At 42.6% G+C, this 18,554-nt stretch overlaps 1 protein-coding gene across 1 annotated transcript; it reads right to left on the minus strand.

Moving 5' to 3' along the window:
- Window positions 1–8,174: 8,174 nt before the first annotated feature.
- Window positions 8,175–17,738, minus strand: kctd14 (potassium channel tetramerization domain containing 14). Its single transcript, XM_021582339.3, has 5 exons — window positions 17,588–17,738; window positions 16,555–16,785; window positions 16,271–16,405; window positions 15,803–15,955; window positions 8,175–10,238 (listed from the first exon to the last, which is right to left on the minus strand). Exons 1-5 carry the CDS (start codon window positions 17,639–17,641, stop codon window positions 10,083–10,085), a joined length of 729 nt encoding a protein of 242 aa, XP_021438014.1. The 5' UTR covers window positions 17,642–17,738; the 3' UTR covers window positions 8,175–10,082.
- Window positions 17,739–18,554: the final 816 nt, after the last annotated feature.

An 18,554-nucleotide genomic window follows, 5' to 3' on the forward strand; every position in this document is an offset into this window, starting at 1 on the left:
GAACATAGAGACAGTTTCAATCAATGTGTTGAACTGTGGCTTGAACCAGGGTCACTGTGAGATATGTTTGACCCAAATAATCCAGTGAGGGTCATGATGTATTTATAATACACATTGGTCAATGTATTCCATCCATCCTGTAAAAAGTATGAAAAAAAGTTGTAGGGTGCCATTTGGGACATAACCCTTCCGTCATCCCCTCAGGGAGGGTAGGCTCTGAAAGTGTACTGTAGGCCTAGAAAGAAGGAGAAGAAAAAGGATAACAATTTGAGGAAAAAAGGAGCCACGACCCTGATCGGCAAAGCACATAATTATATCTGGTTACAGATGCCGTATCTTCCCATTAGAAAACAGTGATGTAGTTGGACGTGAGCCAACACATTTTCACCAAAGCATCCTTACCAGAAGTCCACTGGCACGTTCTGATAATCAAAGTAACTAGATCACGTGTGGAAATGGGTCTGGACAAATGGCTCACAGTTTAGAGTGACTAGTTCCTGACATTGTGTTAGCGTGTTGAGAAGGGAAGTGCAGCCACAACCTTTAAAAAAATAAAGAATAATAATACATTTAATAAGGACCTATTTCTTTCTCCAGGCTTGTTTACAAACACACTGCTAGGTCCTAATTACCATATATTGCATATTATGGGGCTACATGGACGTGAACGTTTTAGATACATTTTTATAATCAGCTACTTTGTCACATTCATATCCCATCACTGTCGAGTTAACCACTTACGTCATCAGTCTGGGATAGCAGTGGTGGTAAATTATCGCTATTTGATAACACCACAAGAGACATTTGCCTTTGAGTTTTACAATGTATGAATCCAAACTTATGTTATATAATCCTTTACTTCCTTCTGTAATAGTATATGGATTTGTGTGAAATGGACAAGCAAAATGTGGAATTTGATCATATGCAAAAACGTGCCTTTTGAATGTTGTGTAACGTCACAGTAGCCTAGTCAAGGAAGCATCATGCAACACACTCGGCGGACAGTTTATTAGGTACATACAGCTAGTGCCGGGTCAGAAATTTAGACCGAGACAGGTACCAAAATAAACCTCTGGTGGCCAAGTTGACCTGTTTAACAAATATACAAATATGATTGGATAGTGGCTCTACTATGTAAGGTCTATGATAGGTTGATTCATTATTCTGTTACCGGTTGCTCTTTAATTATTTGTTATCCTTATCTTTTTTTTCCCACAGGTATTTTCTTAAAACTGCATTGTTGGTTAAGGGCTTGTAAGTAAACATTTCACTGTAAGGTCTACACCTATTGTATTATGCATGTGACAAATACAATTTGATATAATTAATGTGCTCAGTTGGTCGTCCACAGCATAATGGCTAATTGTGCCAGGTCGGCCTAAGAGAAAAGCTATAGCAGCTAGCCATTTTAGACCCAGGTATAAACCTCGGTTTAAGCAAACGTTTGTGAGTATGGTCTGGTTTTAACTGGAGTGTACACCCATTTAAGTTAGACGGGCTGGATTGGCTGATTTTGCCTCGGTTTTCCTCGCCCTCATTAAGAAATGTGAGATTTGCGTCTTGGAAGCGTGCTTAGATGTGGGTGTTTCTTGAATGTGTCTTGTACATGCAAAAACAGTAACACAGTTATTTATGGTATAGTCCCTCACCTGTCCAGATAATTTGAAAACAAGTCTAACCAGCTCTGCTAGGGCGAGTAAAGTGGTCAGTGAGGTCTGTAACACCAGTTAATGTAATACATTTTCCAACGGTTGATGGAATAAACAAGTTTTCTATTTGTAATAACTTTTTTGATTTTTTTATGTAATAAAACTGGTTAATGTAATAACTTGCCGATTTAATATAATAAAATGTTGAACGGTTAACTTTTTCCGCTAAATGTAATAAGTTATAACATTAACCGGTGAGTAACAACTTTTTTGATGAATAATGTAATTCATCAAAAAAGAATCATGTGACAATATACCAAAATCAATGTTACCCAGTTTGCAATGAGGAATTGGCCCAGAAGTGGTCCTCTTCTGGGGGGCCTGAACTGATCGAATCGGCCCGGAATTGGGTGTCGGACTCAGCCCGGAATCAAAATGAATGACTGCCCAGAATTGTCCCAAGTACATCGGGCCGTTTCTGTCTACCGGAATTCAGCCGACATCTTACCAAAATCCCCCCAGAAGCGACTCGATGCAAATGTAAATAAATGTATACAAAATTACCCAATTTAGTCATTTTAAATATTACTATTATACATTTTATGTATAGAAATTATACCTATCCACCCCCCCAAAAAAATGGTGTTGGAGGAAACACCTGGTGACCGTGTCAGCGTGCATGCGCCTGGCCCGCCACAAGTGTCGCTACAACGCGATTGGATAAGGACATCCCGGCCGGCCAAACCCTCCCCTAACTCAGACAATGCTGGGCCAATCTCCCGGTCGCTGCAGGCACAGGTATCGAACTAGCATCTGTAGCAGTGTCTTAGACCTGCGCTACTCGGGAGACTCCATCCACAAAGTTTTTAATGCTTATCAATTGCCTTGAAAAGTATCAAAATACTACTTAAAACAGGAATCTTAAAATAATTTAATTTAAATGTTCATTGTATTTTTTTTATCACAGAAACAATGAGAAAATATGGAAAAATAAACAATTAAATGTTATATAAAGCAGCCCATGTAATCATCTGCCAGAGAGTAGCCCCAATCGGCCCGAGCCCCAAGTAATACATTTGGGCCAGATAACTCACACCGGAATCGGCCCGAGCTCAACCACCGCATCCTAGCCATAAGTAATACTGCCTAAGGCGGCCCAGACTCGGGTCACATGACGTCGGCCGAGTGCCCTGACTCACAGCTGGAATCGGCAAAGCTGGGTATGTACTACTTCCCTCAATTTGATGCACATACCACCACCCACTGCCAATTACAACAAACTCATGCACTTCATATAGTAATACTCACTCACACAACCAATTATATATTTTGAGGAATAAAAAACTTTCTTTCACATTGAAAATGTTATTAGGTTGTGTAGATCTGTAGGAAAAACAAATCTAGTTGAATCCCTTTTATTTTAAGGCAGCAAAATGGGGGATAGGGGAGGGTGTTCAACTGTTCTGCCTGCAGTTATGGAGCCCTGACCTGTTCACCGGACGTGCTACCTGTCCCAGACCTGCTGTTTTCAACTCTCTAGAGACAGCAGGAGCGGTAGAGATACTCTTAATGATCGGCTATGAAAAGCCAACTGACATTTACTCCTGAGGTGCTGACTTGTTGCACCCTCGACAACTACTGTGATTATTATTTGACCATGCTGGTCATTTATGAGCATTTGAACATCTTGGCATTTTTCTGTTATAATCTCCACCCCTCGTAGCCTGGTTCCTCTCTAGGTTTCTTCCTAGGTTTTGGCCTTTCATGGGTGTTTTTCCTAACCACCGTGCTTCTACACCTGCATTGCTTGCTGTTTTAGGCTGGGTTTCTGTACAGCACTTTGAGATATCAGATGATGTAAGAAGGGCTATATAAATACATTTGATTTGGGTGTAGACTTTCGGATTACCTAAATTCAGTAACTTATTCTTGAATTACTTTCCTCAATGCAAATCATTTATGGGTAACAATTAAGTACCTTACTGTGATTGTTTTAAATTAAAATGGTAAAAAATAAAATTGCTTCTCAGCAGAGTGCAATTTCTCAAGCAGTAATTTTGCTAGGACTGTCTGGGAGTGGTCTGAATTGGGAGGGGAAAACTGAAAACATGCTCTTATTTGCAGTGAGGTTTGGGACTCTTAACCAATTTAGCCCCTGGTGATGTCACAAGGCAGGCCAAAACTCCATCCCACCAAGAAACAGGCTGAAATTTCAGGCGGTCTTTTCAAACAGCTCTTACACTAAAAGGGCAAAATCACAATATTATTCCAACCTCAGTGTGGAAATATATAAAACATAGGCAAATCATGTTTGACTGCACTAGGCCTTTAAAGACATCCTCTGGATTTTTTTAAACCTCCCGCTTTGGGCTGGTTGTGTAAATGTGCACTTCATACATGCATAATCTATGGACAGAATTACCACCTTACCTTAATTAGCCATGAAATCCATAGTTTGAATGTTACTATTTTACTGGAAGCTGTGCTGCGCCCTTATCCCGGCATTTCCTCCCACATGGCCCAGCCACCTAGCAATTCCGGTTCAAGATAAGGAGCTTCAGCCCCTTGCCATTTGAGTGAAAAGACAGCAAGATGTGCACACACAACAGATCAAGAGAGAGCAATGACGTGGTGCACATACAGTATTTGACATAGTACGCAATTTCTGGGGACCACTTTTGGCTCGTGAGCACTACTTTCAAAACTACTGGCTAAAAAGTATACAAAAAGTATAGAAGAATCTCTTTAAAAGGCATGAAAAGAAGACAAAAAGTATCCAAATGCATTTGGTGCGTCATCATAGTGATCTCTGACTTCTGTTCAGAATTGCTCAAGTGATAAACTTAACTTTAAATGCTGAATTGAATGTCATTGAGAAAACAGCTTTCATGTATTTTTCACAAACGACACCATTCTGTATAAATCTGGCTCTTCTTTGGACACTGTGCTAACAAACCTCCAAACGAGCTTCAACACCATACAACACTCCTTCCGTGGCCTCCCAACTGCTTTTAAATGCTAGTAAAACTAAGTGCATGCTCTTCAACCAATTGCTGCCCGCACCCTCCCGCCTGACTAGCATCACTACTCTGGATGGTTCTGACCTAGAATATGTGGACAACTACAAATACCTAGGTGTCTGGTAAGACTGTAAAGTATCCTTCCAGACTCACATTAAGCATCTCCAATCCAAAATTAAATTTAATCGGCTTCCTATTTCGCAACAAAGCCTCCTTTACTCATGCTGCCAAACATACCCTCGTAAAACTGACTATCCTACCGATCCTGGACTTCGGCAATGTCATTTACAAAATAGCCTCAAACACTCTACTCAGCAAATTGGATGTAGTCTATCACAGCGCCATCCGTTTTGTCACCAAAGCCCCATATACTACCCACCACTGCGACCTGTATGCTCTTGTTGGCTGGCCCGCACTACATATTCATCGCCAAACCAACTGGCTCCAGGTCATCTATAAGTCTTTGCTAGGTAACGCTCTGCCTTATCTCAGCTCACTGGTCACCATAGCAGCACCCACCCATAGCACGCGCTCCAGCAGGTATATTTCACTGGTCATCCCCAAAGCCAACACTTCCTTCGGCCTTTCCTTCCAGTTCTCTGCTGCCAATGACTGGAACGAATTGCAAAAATCACTGAAGCCTTATATCTCCCTCTCTAACTTTAAGCATCAGCTGTCAGAGCAGCTTACTGTACCTATACACCACCAATCTGTAAATAGCACACCCAACTACCTCATCCCAATATTATTACTTACCCTCTTGCACCCCAGTATCTCTACTTGAACATCATCATCTGCACATCTATCACTCCAGTATTAATGCTAAATTGTAATTATTTAGTCACTATGGCCTATTTATTGCCTACCTCCCTACTCTTCTACATTTGCACACACTGTACATAGATTTTTCTATTGTGTTATTGACTGTACATTTGTTTGTGTAACTCTGTTGTTTTTGTCGCACTGCTTTGCTTTATCTTGGCCAGGTCGCAGTTGTAAATGAGAACTTGTTCTCAACTGGCCTACCTGGTTAAATAAAGGTGAAATTTAAAAAACTTTCTGAATTTAAAATAATATTTTTTCTCAAAAGTATGTGTAATGTTACTTATTCAAGTGTTTTTATTATTTATCAGACTACAGTTACTCCCCAACCCTGCTCACAAGCACACATTGAATTGTACACACATGCACAGACAGACACCAAAGTAATTTAATACTCATACATATAGTAGACACTAAAAAGTACATTGAAATGCACGCACACACACACACACACAGGTAATACTTTACTTGATTATAGATTGGCATTCATAAAACCTTTATGAAACTATTCATGACATCAATTTTCTAAATAAAATCAGAACGTAACACAGAATAGAACCGATAACACAATAAATTGACAAGTTACCGTAATAACTTTTCTGCTTATTACGTTATCAGGGGAGTAGCAAATGTTTATGAATAACTTCAACCAATCATGTATTAAACTTAGCAAAATCAATATTTCTATGTATTATTTCCCTTATTTTGATGGACATGGAATAGTCCCAAAATTGCAAAGCCCATCAATCTGGCACGTCAGGCAGGCAGGCTCAAGCAAACGCTCAAATTATTGGAAAGATTTAAAATACTATTTTAACCCAGATCTGGATGACGCAGAACTAAACCTCGTGAGTAACACCACCCAGCTCAATCCCACCAGATATTTCTACTATAAAAATAACATGATAATAATAGCAATACTGTAATGAAAACAGAACTTTCGTTTTAAATTACATGTGATTGATGTTGTATTAAATAGAGCCCGCACACGCATAAGCTCCACGAGGTACCTTTATTCACAAACAAATAACGTTTTGATCCTGAAAGGATCTTCATCGGGTATTAATTTGGTTTGAAGGTTATTATGAATGATACTGCAATATTCATGAAGGGGTTATGAATGATTTTATGAAGGTAGGAGCCTTTACGTCGAGAGAGGGACAGTTCCTTAATGTATTGGCTGTATAATACGTTCAATGGCTACATTAAGGATCTGGCAGTCCCTCCCTCTGCCAGATCATAAACTAAGACCCACTGGCTGGCTGGCGAGACAAATTCAGACGCGAATAAACAGATAAAACTATTAAAATACAGTCCCCGAATTGACCTTTAAAACATGATTTAGCAATTATTATGCATGAATTCTGTGTTTCATTGTAATACATGACTTGCATTTGATAAACTGGATTAAATACATTGCTACTGCTTTTTATCTAAATAATTAGCATACGATATACAGGCAAACTGTAAATGGCAGCAGTAAGCTAAATCTGTCAGTTTGTGTGTCGTTGTCTGTTTTCTCCACAGCAGCGGAGAAAACATTCCCACCAGCAGAACCAGAACTTTTAGAAAGTAAGTCGATTAATTTCACACATTTAGCAGCATCTACCTCAAGAGACTTGAGCACCATCTTTCAGTTTTTTACAATCCATGATCTGGGCTGACTGATGACAGAGTCAGAGTGGGTCTCTATGCTGATGCATGTTTGACATTTTTGAGAGTCCTCAGTTCAGCCATTCAGAAAACCGGACCATCTTGATCAGGTAAGTGCAAAAATCGTTTGCTGAACTACGGTGCTGCATGTAGCCTAGAGGTTAGAGGGGCGGGCCAACAACCGGAGGGTTGCTTGTTTGAATCCTTGGTCTAAATGGAATAATCTGGTGGATGTGAACCGGCAAATGGAGAGCTGTTGGTATTTTATCCTAGATGCCATCTCCTGCTGTTAAGCGCTTGAGCAGGGCACAACCACAAAACAGTTCCAGGGTGTAATCTGTTTGTATCTCGGGGGAGCTAACGCAAGTCTTCTGGTCTCACACAAGGTAAAATCCACATGCCAGTGTGGTTCACCAAATGACCAAACAGCCTCTGTGACACTTCTAGACCCATCTGAGGACAGACTAGATTTAACCCAGGTCTCTCTCAAACAGTCTACCACAAGGTCCCAAGCAAGGTTACTCATCATGATACACATTCTGTTGTGTGTATGGTGTCAGGTGTTAGTTACTGTAATAGCAAAAATACAAGTTCAAGCTGAGCAATGGCTAAGGCCAGCATTCAGCCACATTGTAGCGCATTTGACATTTAAAGGATTGAGCCAATATCTGCAGAGTTTACTTTGAATGCGATCTTTGCCACAAGGGTAACATTGCCTTTAAAATGTTGCATAGACAAAAATGGGTGATTGCCAAAATACTTAGGCCAGGATTCTAGCCAAAGTTCCATTCCACTGATGTCATGAATGGCTGAGCAACAGCTGTGTTTGTGAGACAAGAGTCCGGATGGTTAGAGCAACAACCAACGTCTTGCTCTATGACTCTCACAACCTACACAAGAGTCGTTAGAAGCAGTGGTGGGAAAATAACTCAATTGTCATACTTGAGTAAAAGTATTTGGTTTTAAATATACTTAAGTATCAAAAGTATAAATCATTTCAAATTCCTTACATAAAGCAAACCAGATGGCATCATTTTCCAGTTTTTTTTAATTTTACAGATAGAGAGGGGCATGCTCCAACACTCAGACATCATTTACAAACAAAGCATGTGTTTAGTGAGAATGACAGATCAGGGTAGGTAGGGATGTTCTTTTGATAAGTGTGTGAATTAGGCAATTTTCCTGTCCTGCTAAGCATTCAAAATGTAACGAGTACATTTGGGTGTCAGGGAAAATGTATGAAGTAAAAAGTACATAATTTTCTTTAGGAATGTAGTAAGGCAAAAGTTATCAAAAATATAAATAGTAAAGTAGAGATACCCCTAAAAACTATAAGTAGTACTTTCACTTAAGTACTTTACGCCACTGGTTAGAAGGTAAGGTATCATTCTACATAGAAGATCATAGGAAACCCCAGGAGACAATGTCTATAATAAGCTTAGATAGTTGATGTCGCAAACTCCACAGTTGTCACCGTCACTACTTACAGCATTCATATCAAGTAAAATTATCGTGTTGATACTTTAATTGACATTTGTCAATAAACTCATGAAAGCAAATTTTGTTGTGTCCTACTTGTAACCTTGGTGGTCCCCCCCAAAAAATAATAATTGTAAAACACTTCATTGTGAGGGTAAATATAGAGTGCCTTCGGAAAGTATTCAGATCCCTTTACTTTTTTTAATTTTGCTACGTTACAGACTAAAATGGATTTAAGAAAGATTTACCTCCGCAACAAACAATAACCAATAATGACAAAGCGAAAACAGGTTGAGAAATGTTTAGCAATTGTATAAAATAATTTTAAAACGTATTTACATAAGTATTCAGACCCTTTGCTATGAGACTCGAAATTAGTGCATCCTGTTTCCATTGGTCATCCTTGAGATGTTTATTCAACTTGATTGGAGTCCACCTGTGGTAAATTCAATTGAGTGGACATGATTTGGAAAGACACATACCCATCTATATAAAAGGTCACACAGTTGACAGTGCATGTCAGAGCAAAAACCATGCCATGAGGTCAAAGGAATTGTCCGTAGAGCCCCGAGACATGATTGCGTCGAGGCACAGATCTGAGAAAGGATACCAAGAAATGTCCTTGAGTGGCCCAGCCAGAGCCTGGACTTGAACATCTCTGGAGAGACCTAAAAATTGCTGTGCAGCAACAGTCCCCATCCAACCTGACAGAGCTTGAGAGCATCTGCAGAGAAGAATGAGAGAAACTCCCCAAATACAGGTGTGCCAAGCTTGTAGAGTCATACACAATAAGAGTCAAGGCTGTAATTGCTGCCAAAGGTGCTTCAACAAAGTACTGAGTAAAGAGTCAGAATACTTATGTAAATGTGATATTGCTGTAGTTTTTTTGTATTATAAATTAGCAAACATTTTGAAAAAACAGTTTTTGGTTTGACATGCTGATCGGGGTTGATAGGGTTAACCAGTGTTACACACTGGGGGGGGGGGGGGGGGGGGGGGGGTTAGATACATAAAACAGTAAATATGTATGAAAATACCCTCATATAAAACATTTGATCTCAAATCCAAATGCTGGAGTATAGATCCCAATTAAACGTTTTGGCTTCACTGTCCAAATAAATACATAGGGGAGCATACATCTAGACATACACACACACCTCCATAGAATGACACATTAGAACTTCAATATGATCCAATTATTTTCTAAATAGATTCTAATATAATAGGATCTCTGTGCACGTCTCTGTCTGGGAACGTGAAGGGTGAAGTGAGCACTCATACAGTCCTTGTGGATTTAAAAGGAACGGACTGGTGTAATAAATATGGTGGAAAGACCTTCCAGACTTGTTAACACAAATCAAATGGTTTTAAATGCATGAGGGGGAGTGCACACTTCTGGAGAAGGGTAGAGAATCAGAAGGCCACCATAGATGTTCTACACCACACACTTGTCATTCTGTTACCACCAAGTGAAGATGAGTTTGTACAGGAAGCCATCATTGGTCTTGAACAAAAAGCCTCTGTCTGAGCTGTGAGGCTCGTATCTCACTTTGTATCCCCTGGCCTCTACATCCATCTTGATGCAGTCCAACAGGTCAATGGCAGTCGGAGGGGCCTGTAGCGACACAAACAATGAGAGAAACATAACTCAAGGTTACTTGCGTAACCCGTGTTCTCTGAGAATATGAGTGAGAATGATGTCTCACTATGGGATTCACTGGATAGGCGGATCGCTACGGCAGAACCAATCACACAACATTGGGTTGTGTGACAGATAGGTTGAATGGCGAATGAGGTGTCCCTCCCTCTTTATAAGGCGCCACTCTCCCCACACTCTGATCAATCTCAAGCATGCCTCTTCTTCGCTCGCACATCTCACCAATATTCTCAGAGAACCGGGGTTACGCAATTAACCTGGAGTTAGCTTTCAAATACTTGATTCGATGTCTCACTATGGGATATGCCCAACTCCCGTATCACGGTCCGACATGATCAATCCTCAGGATCCGACACTGAGGGCAGTATGCGCCAAAGAAAGGTGCAGTGACATCCAGTCGGTAAAACCTCAAATGTATGTGGGGTCGCCAGTATAACAGCCTCCACTATCCAATGGGATCAAAATCAAAAACGCACCACTAGTTCCATACAGTGGCACTCTGGATAGTCTCATTGACTCGGAGTGGAAACTTTGTCGCATTCAGATTCATCCTCTCATGGGCCAGGCCCAGAGGGCAATGGTTCCTGGGGCAGGGTGGAAAATCTTGTTCGCTTGGGCCAAAAGATCACTGGGTAATGGTAGCTGCCAGAGCTGGTTGTAAAGCAGGAGGGTGATCTCTGGCAACCAGAGCTTCCCTGGCTGTCGAGAGGCTCTAAGATGAGGGATAAGCCTTGTTCCATCACTCTGCTTAACAGAGAAAAAAAAACAAGATATCACCCTTGCACTAAAGCAGTGTCTGATCTGTCTTGGCCCTACTCCGGGGAGGAAGGTTAACAACAGCAAAAGTATCCTCAGCCGCTCGCTCCAGTAAAAGGAGGTAGAGCAGGCAGTGGCCCAACTGCGTGAGCCAAGCGCAGGGTAAAAAAAAAAAGGATGAGGAGAAAGCCTGAACATTGTGGACTTGGGAGTACCAGATAGCTCTCTGGGTCTCTGTCGCCTGATAAGGGTGCCGGGAGAGCGGACTTCCTGGCTGGAACCTGAACAGGCGCAAAGGGGAGAGTATAGGGGAGGAGGGCGCTTGGGGGTAAAGTGCAGATTCTCCATGAACGTGTGCTGCTGCAAAGGAAACACACTACCGGTCAAAAGATTTAGAACACTTACTCATTCCAAGGTTTTTCTTTATTTTTCACTATTTTTCTACATTGCAGAATAATAGTGATGACATCAAAACTATGAAATAACATATATGGGATCATGCAGTAACCAAAAAAATTGTTAAACAAATTCAGATTCTTAAAAGTAGCCACCCTTTGCCTTGACAGCTTCGCATTTTCTCAACCAGCTTCATGAGGTAGTCACCTGGAATGCATTTCAATTAGCAGATGTGCCTTGTTAAAGTTACATTTGTGGGAATTTCTTTCCTTCCAGTTGTGTTGTGACAAGGTAGGGGGTATACAGAAGATAGACCTATTTGGTAAAAGACCAAGAACTGCTCAAATAAGCAAAGAGAAACAACAGTCCATTATTACTTTAAGACATGAAGGTCAGTTAATCCGGAAAATTTAATCAAGAGCTATGATGAAACTGGATCTCATTAGGACGCCAGAGGATTGGAAGACACAGAGGAGAAGTTCATTAGAGTTACCTGCCCAAATAAATGCTTCACAGAGTTCAAGTAACAGACATCTCAATAACAACTGTTCAGCGGAGACTGTGTGAATCAGGTCTTCTTGGTTAAATTGCTGCAAAGAAACCACTATTAAAGGACACCAATAAGATGACTTGATTGGGCCAAGAAACACGAGCAATGGACATTAGACCAGTGGAAATCTGTCCTTTGGTCTGGAGTCCAAATTGGAGATTTCTGGTCCCAACCGCTGTGTCTTTGTGAGATGCGGAGTGGGTGAACGGATCTCCGCATTTGTATTTCCCATCAAAGCATGGCGGAGGTGGTGGTATGGGATGCTTTCCAGGTGACACGGTCTGTGATTTTTTTAAAATTCAAAGCACACTTAAACAGCAGGCTACCACAGCAATCTCTGCAGCGATACACCATCCCACCTGGTTTGGGCATTGTGGGACTATAATTTGTTTTTCAACAGGGAAATGACCCAACACACCTCCAGGCTGTGTAAGGGCTATTTTACCAAGATTTTTAGTGATGGAGTGCTGCATCAGATGACCTGACCTCCACAATCCCCCGAGCTCAACCAAATTGAGACTGTGTGGGATAAGTCGGATCGCAGAGTGAAGGAAAAGCAGCCAACAAGTGCTCAGCATATGTGGGAACTCCTTCAAGAATGATAGAAAAGCATTCCAGGTGACTACCTCATGAAGCTGGTTTGAGAAAATGCCAAGAGCATGCAAAACTTTCATCAAGGCAAAGGGTGGCTACTTATTTGGTTACTACATGATTCCATATGTGTTATTTCATAGTTTTGATGTCTTCACTAGTATTCTACAATGTGGAAAATAGTAGGTTGGTCGACCCCTCTTGCCCCCCTTAGGGAGGTTAAGAGGGCGGAACATTGCTGCGGCAAAAGACTGTTTACCCCCAGGGTTACCCTGGTTCAAGTTTCGAACCTGGGTATTGGCAGTCTGCTGTGTCGCCAGGGGCTTCGGTCCTTCAAAACCAGCTTGTTGCCCCATCTCAGCTGCGAGGCTGGGAAGGATAGTTGCAGGAACCAACAGGCGGCAACAGGGCCCAGGTCTGCCAGATGTCGTCGCCTTCTTTCATACAAATGTTACACTTCTGACACACGGCAGCGGGACCAAACCACTCCTTGCGTGTTACCGGTGTATCGAGTAGGCCCACTTTTTATTTGTCTGTCAAGCTGGACAAGCTTAACCAAAGTGCCCTCGCTCTCACCACTCATGGTACAACCACAGCCTTAAAATGTCCAAATTCATTTTTTTTCCCCCACCTCTTCCAGTAACTTTTTGCTGGCAAGCTAGCAATAAAGAGGTCACGTTGAGTGACTGAGCCGAGGCTTTGTACGTCTTCTGAAGAATGGAGGCAGAAAAGCCCTTCTTTCCAGAGAGGGAGGTACCGGCGGTGTTAGTAACACAGGTCCATCATCTCCCTGAGGCACGCTAGTCAAACATCTCATTCCAAAATCATGGGCATTATTATGAAGTTGGTTTGCTGCTATAAGAGTTTCCAATCTTCTGGGAAGGCTTTTCACTAGATGTTGGGATATTGCGGCGGGGACTTGCTTCTATTCAGCCACAAGAGCATTAGTGAGGTTGGGCGATTAGGCCTGGCTCACAGTCAACATTCCAAAGGGTGTTCAATGGATGAGGTCAGGGCTCTGTGCAGGCCAGTCATGTTCTTCCACATCAATCTAGACAAACCATTTCTGTATGGACCTCGCTTTGTGCACAGGGGCATTGTCATGCTGAAACAGGAAAGGCCCTTCTCCAAACAGTTGCCAAAGTAGGAAGCACAGAATAGTTTACAATGTAATTGTATACTGTAGCGTTAAGATTTCCCTTCACCGGAACTATGGGGCCTAGCCGAACCATGAAAAACAGCCCCAAAACATTATTCCTCCACAACCTAACTTTACAGTTGGCACTATGCATTGGGGCAGGTAATGTTCTCTTGGCATCGGCCAAACCCAAATTTGACCGTCGGAATGCCAGATGGTAAAGCGTGATTGGGGTGGCAGGGTAGCCTAGTGGTTAGAGCGTTGGACTAGTAACCGGAAGGTTGCAAGTTCAAACCCCCGAGCTGACAAGGTACAAATCTGTCGTTCTGCCCCTGAACAGGCAGTTAACCCACTGTTCCTAGGCCGTCATTGAAAATAAGAATTTGTTCTTAACTGACTTGCCTAGTTAAATAAAGGTAAAATAAAAATAGCTCCAGTCCAATGGCTTGTGTGCAGTCTTAGGCTTGTGTGCGGCTGCTCGGCCAGGAATCCCATTTCATGAAGCTCCCGACTTACAGTCCTTGTGCTGACGTTGCTTCCAGAGGCAGTTTGGAACTTCGTAGTGAGTGTTGCAACCGAGGACAGACTATTTTTACGTGCTACGAACTTCAGCACTCGGCGGTTCCGTTGTGAGAGATTGTGTGTCCTACCACTTCATGGCTGAGCTGTTGTTGCACTAAGAAGTTTCGACTTCACAATAACAGCACTTGCAGTTGACCCAGGCAGCTGCAAGTGCAACGATGCCACGTTGAAAGTCACTGAGCTCTTCAGTAAGGCCATTCTACAGCCAATGTTTGTCTATGGAGATCGCATGGCTGTGTGCCTAATTTTATACACCTGTCAGCAACGGGTGTGGCTGAAATAGCCGAGTTCACTAATTTGAAGGGGTTTCCACATACATATATAGCATAGTTCACTAAGGCGGTTTACCATGCCATTTTTTGTTGTTGTTCCAGTATATTTAACTGAGTGTGTCTGCCATAGCCAGTTGCTATTGCATTGGTGTCTATGATCTACTTAGTTCATTGAACCAGAATAAATAAATACAATTGTGGGGTGCGCTTCCTCTTCAGTCTCTGGACCTGTATCTCAGCCCCTTTTCATGTGTTCCAACATTTCTTTCTACAAAAAAAGTGCATTTTTTGAAAGATGCATTAATTAATTAAGGCTACATGAGTGTAGACCCAATGACAATCTGAATCCATAACCTCGCCACAAATGGGGTCGGGGTTGTGTGGAGCTGAAGCTCATCCTCGGCCGGTGGATTTGCAGTGAAGAGGGGGTGACCGAGGTACGATTGAGCCTCCTCCTCAAACCCGCCCTAGTCAGCGTTTTGCAGTGCTCACAGTACTTGGGGTCGTCGAGTGCTGCCTGAGCATGTTCCCTTCCAAGCAGTTGAAGCACAAAAAAGTGAAAATCCTTTCTCGCAATTATGGAACTGTAAGCGCAAGAATGTGGTGGATCCAGTGATTAGCTTATTAGAAGCCTTGCGGCTAATGGCTAGTTAGCATAGTATGAACGCTATAGCCACGAGGCTAGTAAGGCATTAGCTAGCTAGCAGCTACCTTAAGTGGCTAAGGTGCGTTTTAGCTAGCACAGTGCTAGCCAAAGGGAACCGCGTGGGCGCGGTTTTTGACTTCAGGCTGATAGTCTCCCACGACAGTAGAGCCACAAGACTAAAGTGTCTGTATAAGCTAATTAGCACAAACGAGTGAACGTAGGTTAAAATAAACGAGAAGGGAGCTAGTAACACTGCCGCTGTGCAAGTATGAATGCTAGTGTAGTTAGCTTGCTTTCCAGCGAGCTGACCAAGTTAGCTTATGTTTTGCAGCGTGGGGTAACCAGGTCTCGATAGCTAGCCGTGTAACACGTTGTGTGACTGGTTCTTCCGTAGTGATCCTCCTATCCAGCAAATCCCATCGTGGGACATTGAAACGAGTATTTGAAAGAGAAACCCCAGCACCATTTAAAGAGGAACTGTCACGAAAAAACTATTTTTCCAGTTGAAAGTGCCTTTGTGGCATCAGTAGTAGTCCTGTACTTAATAGTTTATGTATATGTACACACACTGAAACAAGTACAGTTACACACCTTCCACGGTCCGAACCGCACAACTTCCTGTTCCTCCAGGTTGTTGACGGCATGGTCATAGCGACCCAGGTCCTCCTCGGTCCTCAGAACACAAACGATGACAGCAGAGTGACGGGCTGCGATGGCTTCTGCTCGGGCCACTCTCACCAACACCTGGTAGTCATATAACAGTGACCAAAAATAATATCTCATTAATTGATATCAGTTATTTGACAGGGACGATGTAGAGGCAGTCTTTGTATTTTTTTAAGGAGTGGGTCAGTCCCACTCCATTCACATTTGTTGTGTTTACTGGACAGGATAGATAGAGTAGATGGGCGCAGAGAGAGTGCTAGAGCACTGGGTCGGATTCAAACTCATACTCGCCACAATAGTTCAATACATGTAATCCAGAGACAGCGGCTTAGGCTGCTGGATCACCCCAGGCATTAGGTATTGTTATTATATCGTTAGGTATTGTTATTGTACCTCCAGGTTCTCCAAATAGTTGGGGACCCTGGAGATGAACTGCTGCCTCCCCACTGTTTCTCCAAACAGCTGGGCTGAGTCCTGCAGCTGCTTCACCAGGGTTCTGACGTCATAGTGGAGCGCCTCCTGGTAAACCTGTTACACACAACCACACGTAGGACTCTCATATTATGAAGTTTCGTCACTACTGGGGGCAAAAGATCTCAGGGATGATAATGCATGATGGGCTACCTCATTGGTTCAGGGTTCCAACATATGGGCTAGTGTGTGTGTTTGTCACAAACCTCCAGAACACTCTCTGTGGGCAGGCGCTGGGTGCGTAGGAACTGAAGAATGGCTCCGAAGTGCGTCCCGTCGCGGTCGATGAAGTAGCGTCCCTTGGCGTCGGTGGGCAGTTTGGATTGCTGACCACTACTGAACATGAAGGCCAGCTGGGAGTCAGGGTGTTTACGCAGCGTAGACAGAGATGTGGTGAACACATGACCACCCACATTCAGCTGCACTACAGAACAACTCTGGGGACAGGGAGACTGCGAAGGTTAGGTACAGGGAGGGATATAGGTTAGGGATAGTGACCGTTAGGGTTAGAAACTGTTAGGGAACGGGCTAGGAACGGAGTATGGTCAAGGCCCACTTCACATCAATGAAGCACAAATAAACATTCAATTCATTGTTTCAAATAATCTATTTAATTATGTGATGAAAGAAGTAGGGACACCGCCTACATAACAATGTGGCAATCAGTCAGCAGGTCCATTTCTAAGCTATTTGTCTCAAGAGGTGGACTGACTCAGTGTGAGATAAGGAATCGTCCAACTACTTACTACACGGTAGATAAATACTGTCGTCTCAAGGATGTGCCTACCTGCCTGGTCAGCAGAGCAGCAACACCCTACACACTTGTCAGTATGAGAGCCAAGAACTTATAGTTCTTAGAGTAGGAGTGCTACTCTAGTAGGAGTGCTACTCTAGGAACAGGTCCCCCGTATAATCATATTAATTATGATATAAAAGGCAAAACTGTTCCTGGAGCAGCACTCCTACTTTGAAACGCTTCGTGAATTACTGGCCCAGATTTGCGTGAGATCGCAACAGTGTAGAATACACATGTCATCATAAGGCTACTATTTTAGAACAAACTCGTAAATCGGTGACAAAGCAGACTGTATTCATTACCTAGAGAGAGAGAACATTTTGGCTACTTTATACCGTCTCAGGCTGAAGGTAATCGAAAAGCTGAAGAAGTTAACAACTTCATCCAAACATTCCAGATGCTTGTACTGAATTACTAGTTCACAATGAACACCTTTTCCTTACCTGTAGCCCCGGAGAAGACTGTTTGCCCGGCGATCTGGAGTCTGGAAGACTCATTTTCTTTCCTGACTGTTGTGGGAAATGTTTTGGATAATGTCAACACGTCTCGCTCGAACAAGCTCAAGGAACAGCAAGTGAGGGGATTCGATTAAGATGGCCCGGTTCACCATGTAGGAGGAGTTTAAAGCGGGTGAAAAGTGATTGCATTTTGTAACGAGGCTGCCTCCGGGGCATGAGCCGGGTTTCCCGGCGTAATTATATTTAACTAGGCAAGTCAGTTAAGAACAGATTCGTATTTACAATGACGGCCTACCAAAAGGCAAAAGGCCTCCTACGGTAACGGGGGCTGGGATTAAATACACATTTTGGACAAAACACACATAAGAGACAACACAACATAAAGATAGACATAAAACAACATAGAATGGCAGCAACACATGACATGGTAGCAACACAAAACATGGTACAAACATTATTGGGTACAGACAACAGCACAAGGGGCATGATGCCAAGCACGTGTGTTAATGATGTAGGGTCGGGCGGTATGACTACTGTTCAATTTGAGAAGAGCGCTCATTCCTCTGCCTGGTCATGTCTCGGGCCATAGCCCGGTAATCGAACAACCTCAGTTGCGCCTAGATGTGTGTGGGCGTGGTCAAATACGGAGTTTCAGGCATCACTATTTCTATGGTCTCGGCATCTCCCAGGCAAGGCTCTGGGCGGGTGTGCGTGACGGTTTGTACTGAATTACATGTTTTTCCCCAAAGGTGCGCAGTTCTTCAGGGAAAGTACCCTGGACACAAATATAAACGTTGATCCCATGTTTCAAAGATAATTTTATTGGTCACACATTTTTAACATGTTATTGCGGGTGTATCGATATGTTTGTGTTCCTAGCTTCAACAGTGCAGTAGTATCTAACAATTCACAAAGTAAAATAAAGAATTAAGAAATATACAAATATCAAGAC

The sequence above is a fragment of the Oncorhynchus mykiss genome, chromosome 24 (assembly GCF_057628025.1).
Source record: "Oncorhynchus mykiss isolate SJ-2025 chromosome 24, ASM5762802v1, whole genome shotgun sequence".
Classification (NCBI taxonomy): Eukaryota; Metazoa; Chordata; class Actinopteri; order Salmoniformes; family Salmonidae; genus Oncorhynchus; species Oncorhynchus mykiss.

Coding starts and splice junctions, on each gene's coding strand:
- kctd14 (XM_021582339.3), bottom strand. CDS start 17,641: ATGAGTCTTCCAGACTCCAGATCGCCGGGCAAACAGTCTTCTCCGGGG. Junction 15,956..16,270: donor ACTATTTGGAGAACCTGGAG/GTACAATAACAA, acceptor TATGACTACCAG/GTGTTGGTGAGAGTGGCCCG. Junction 10,239..15,802: donor TGCGGTTCGGACCGTGGAAG/GTGTGTAACTGT, acceptor GTGTCGCTACAG/GCCCCTCCGACTGCCATTGA.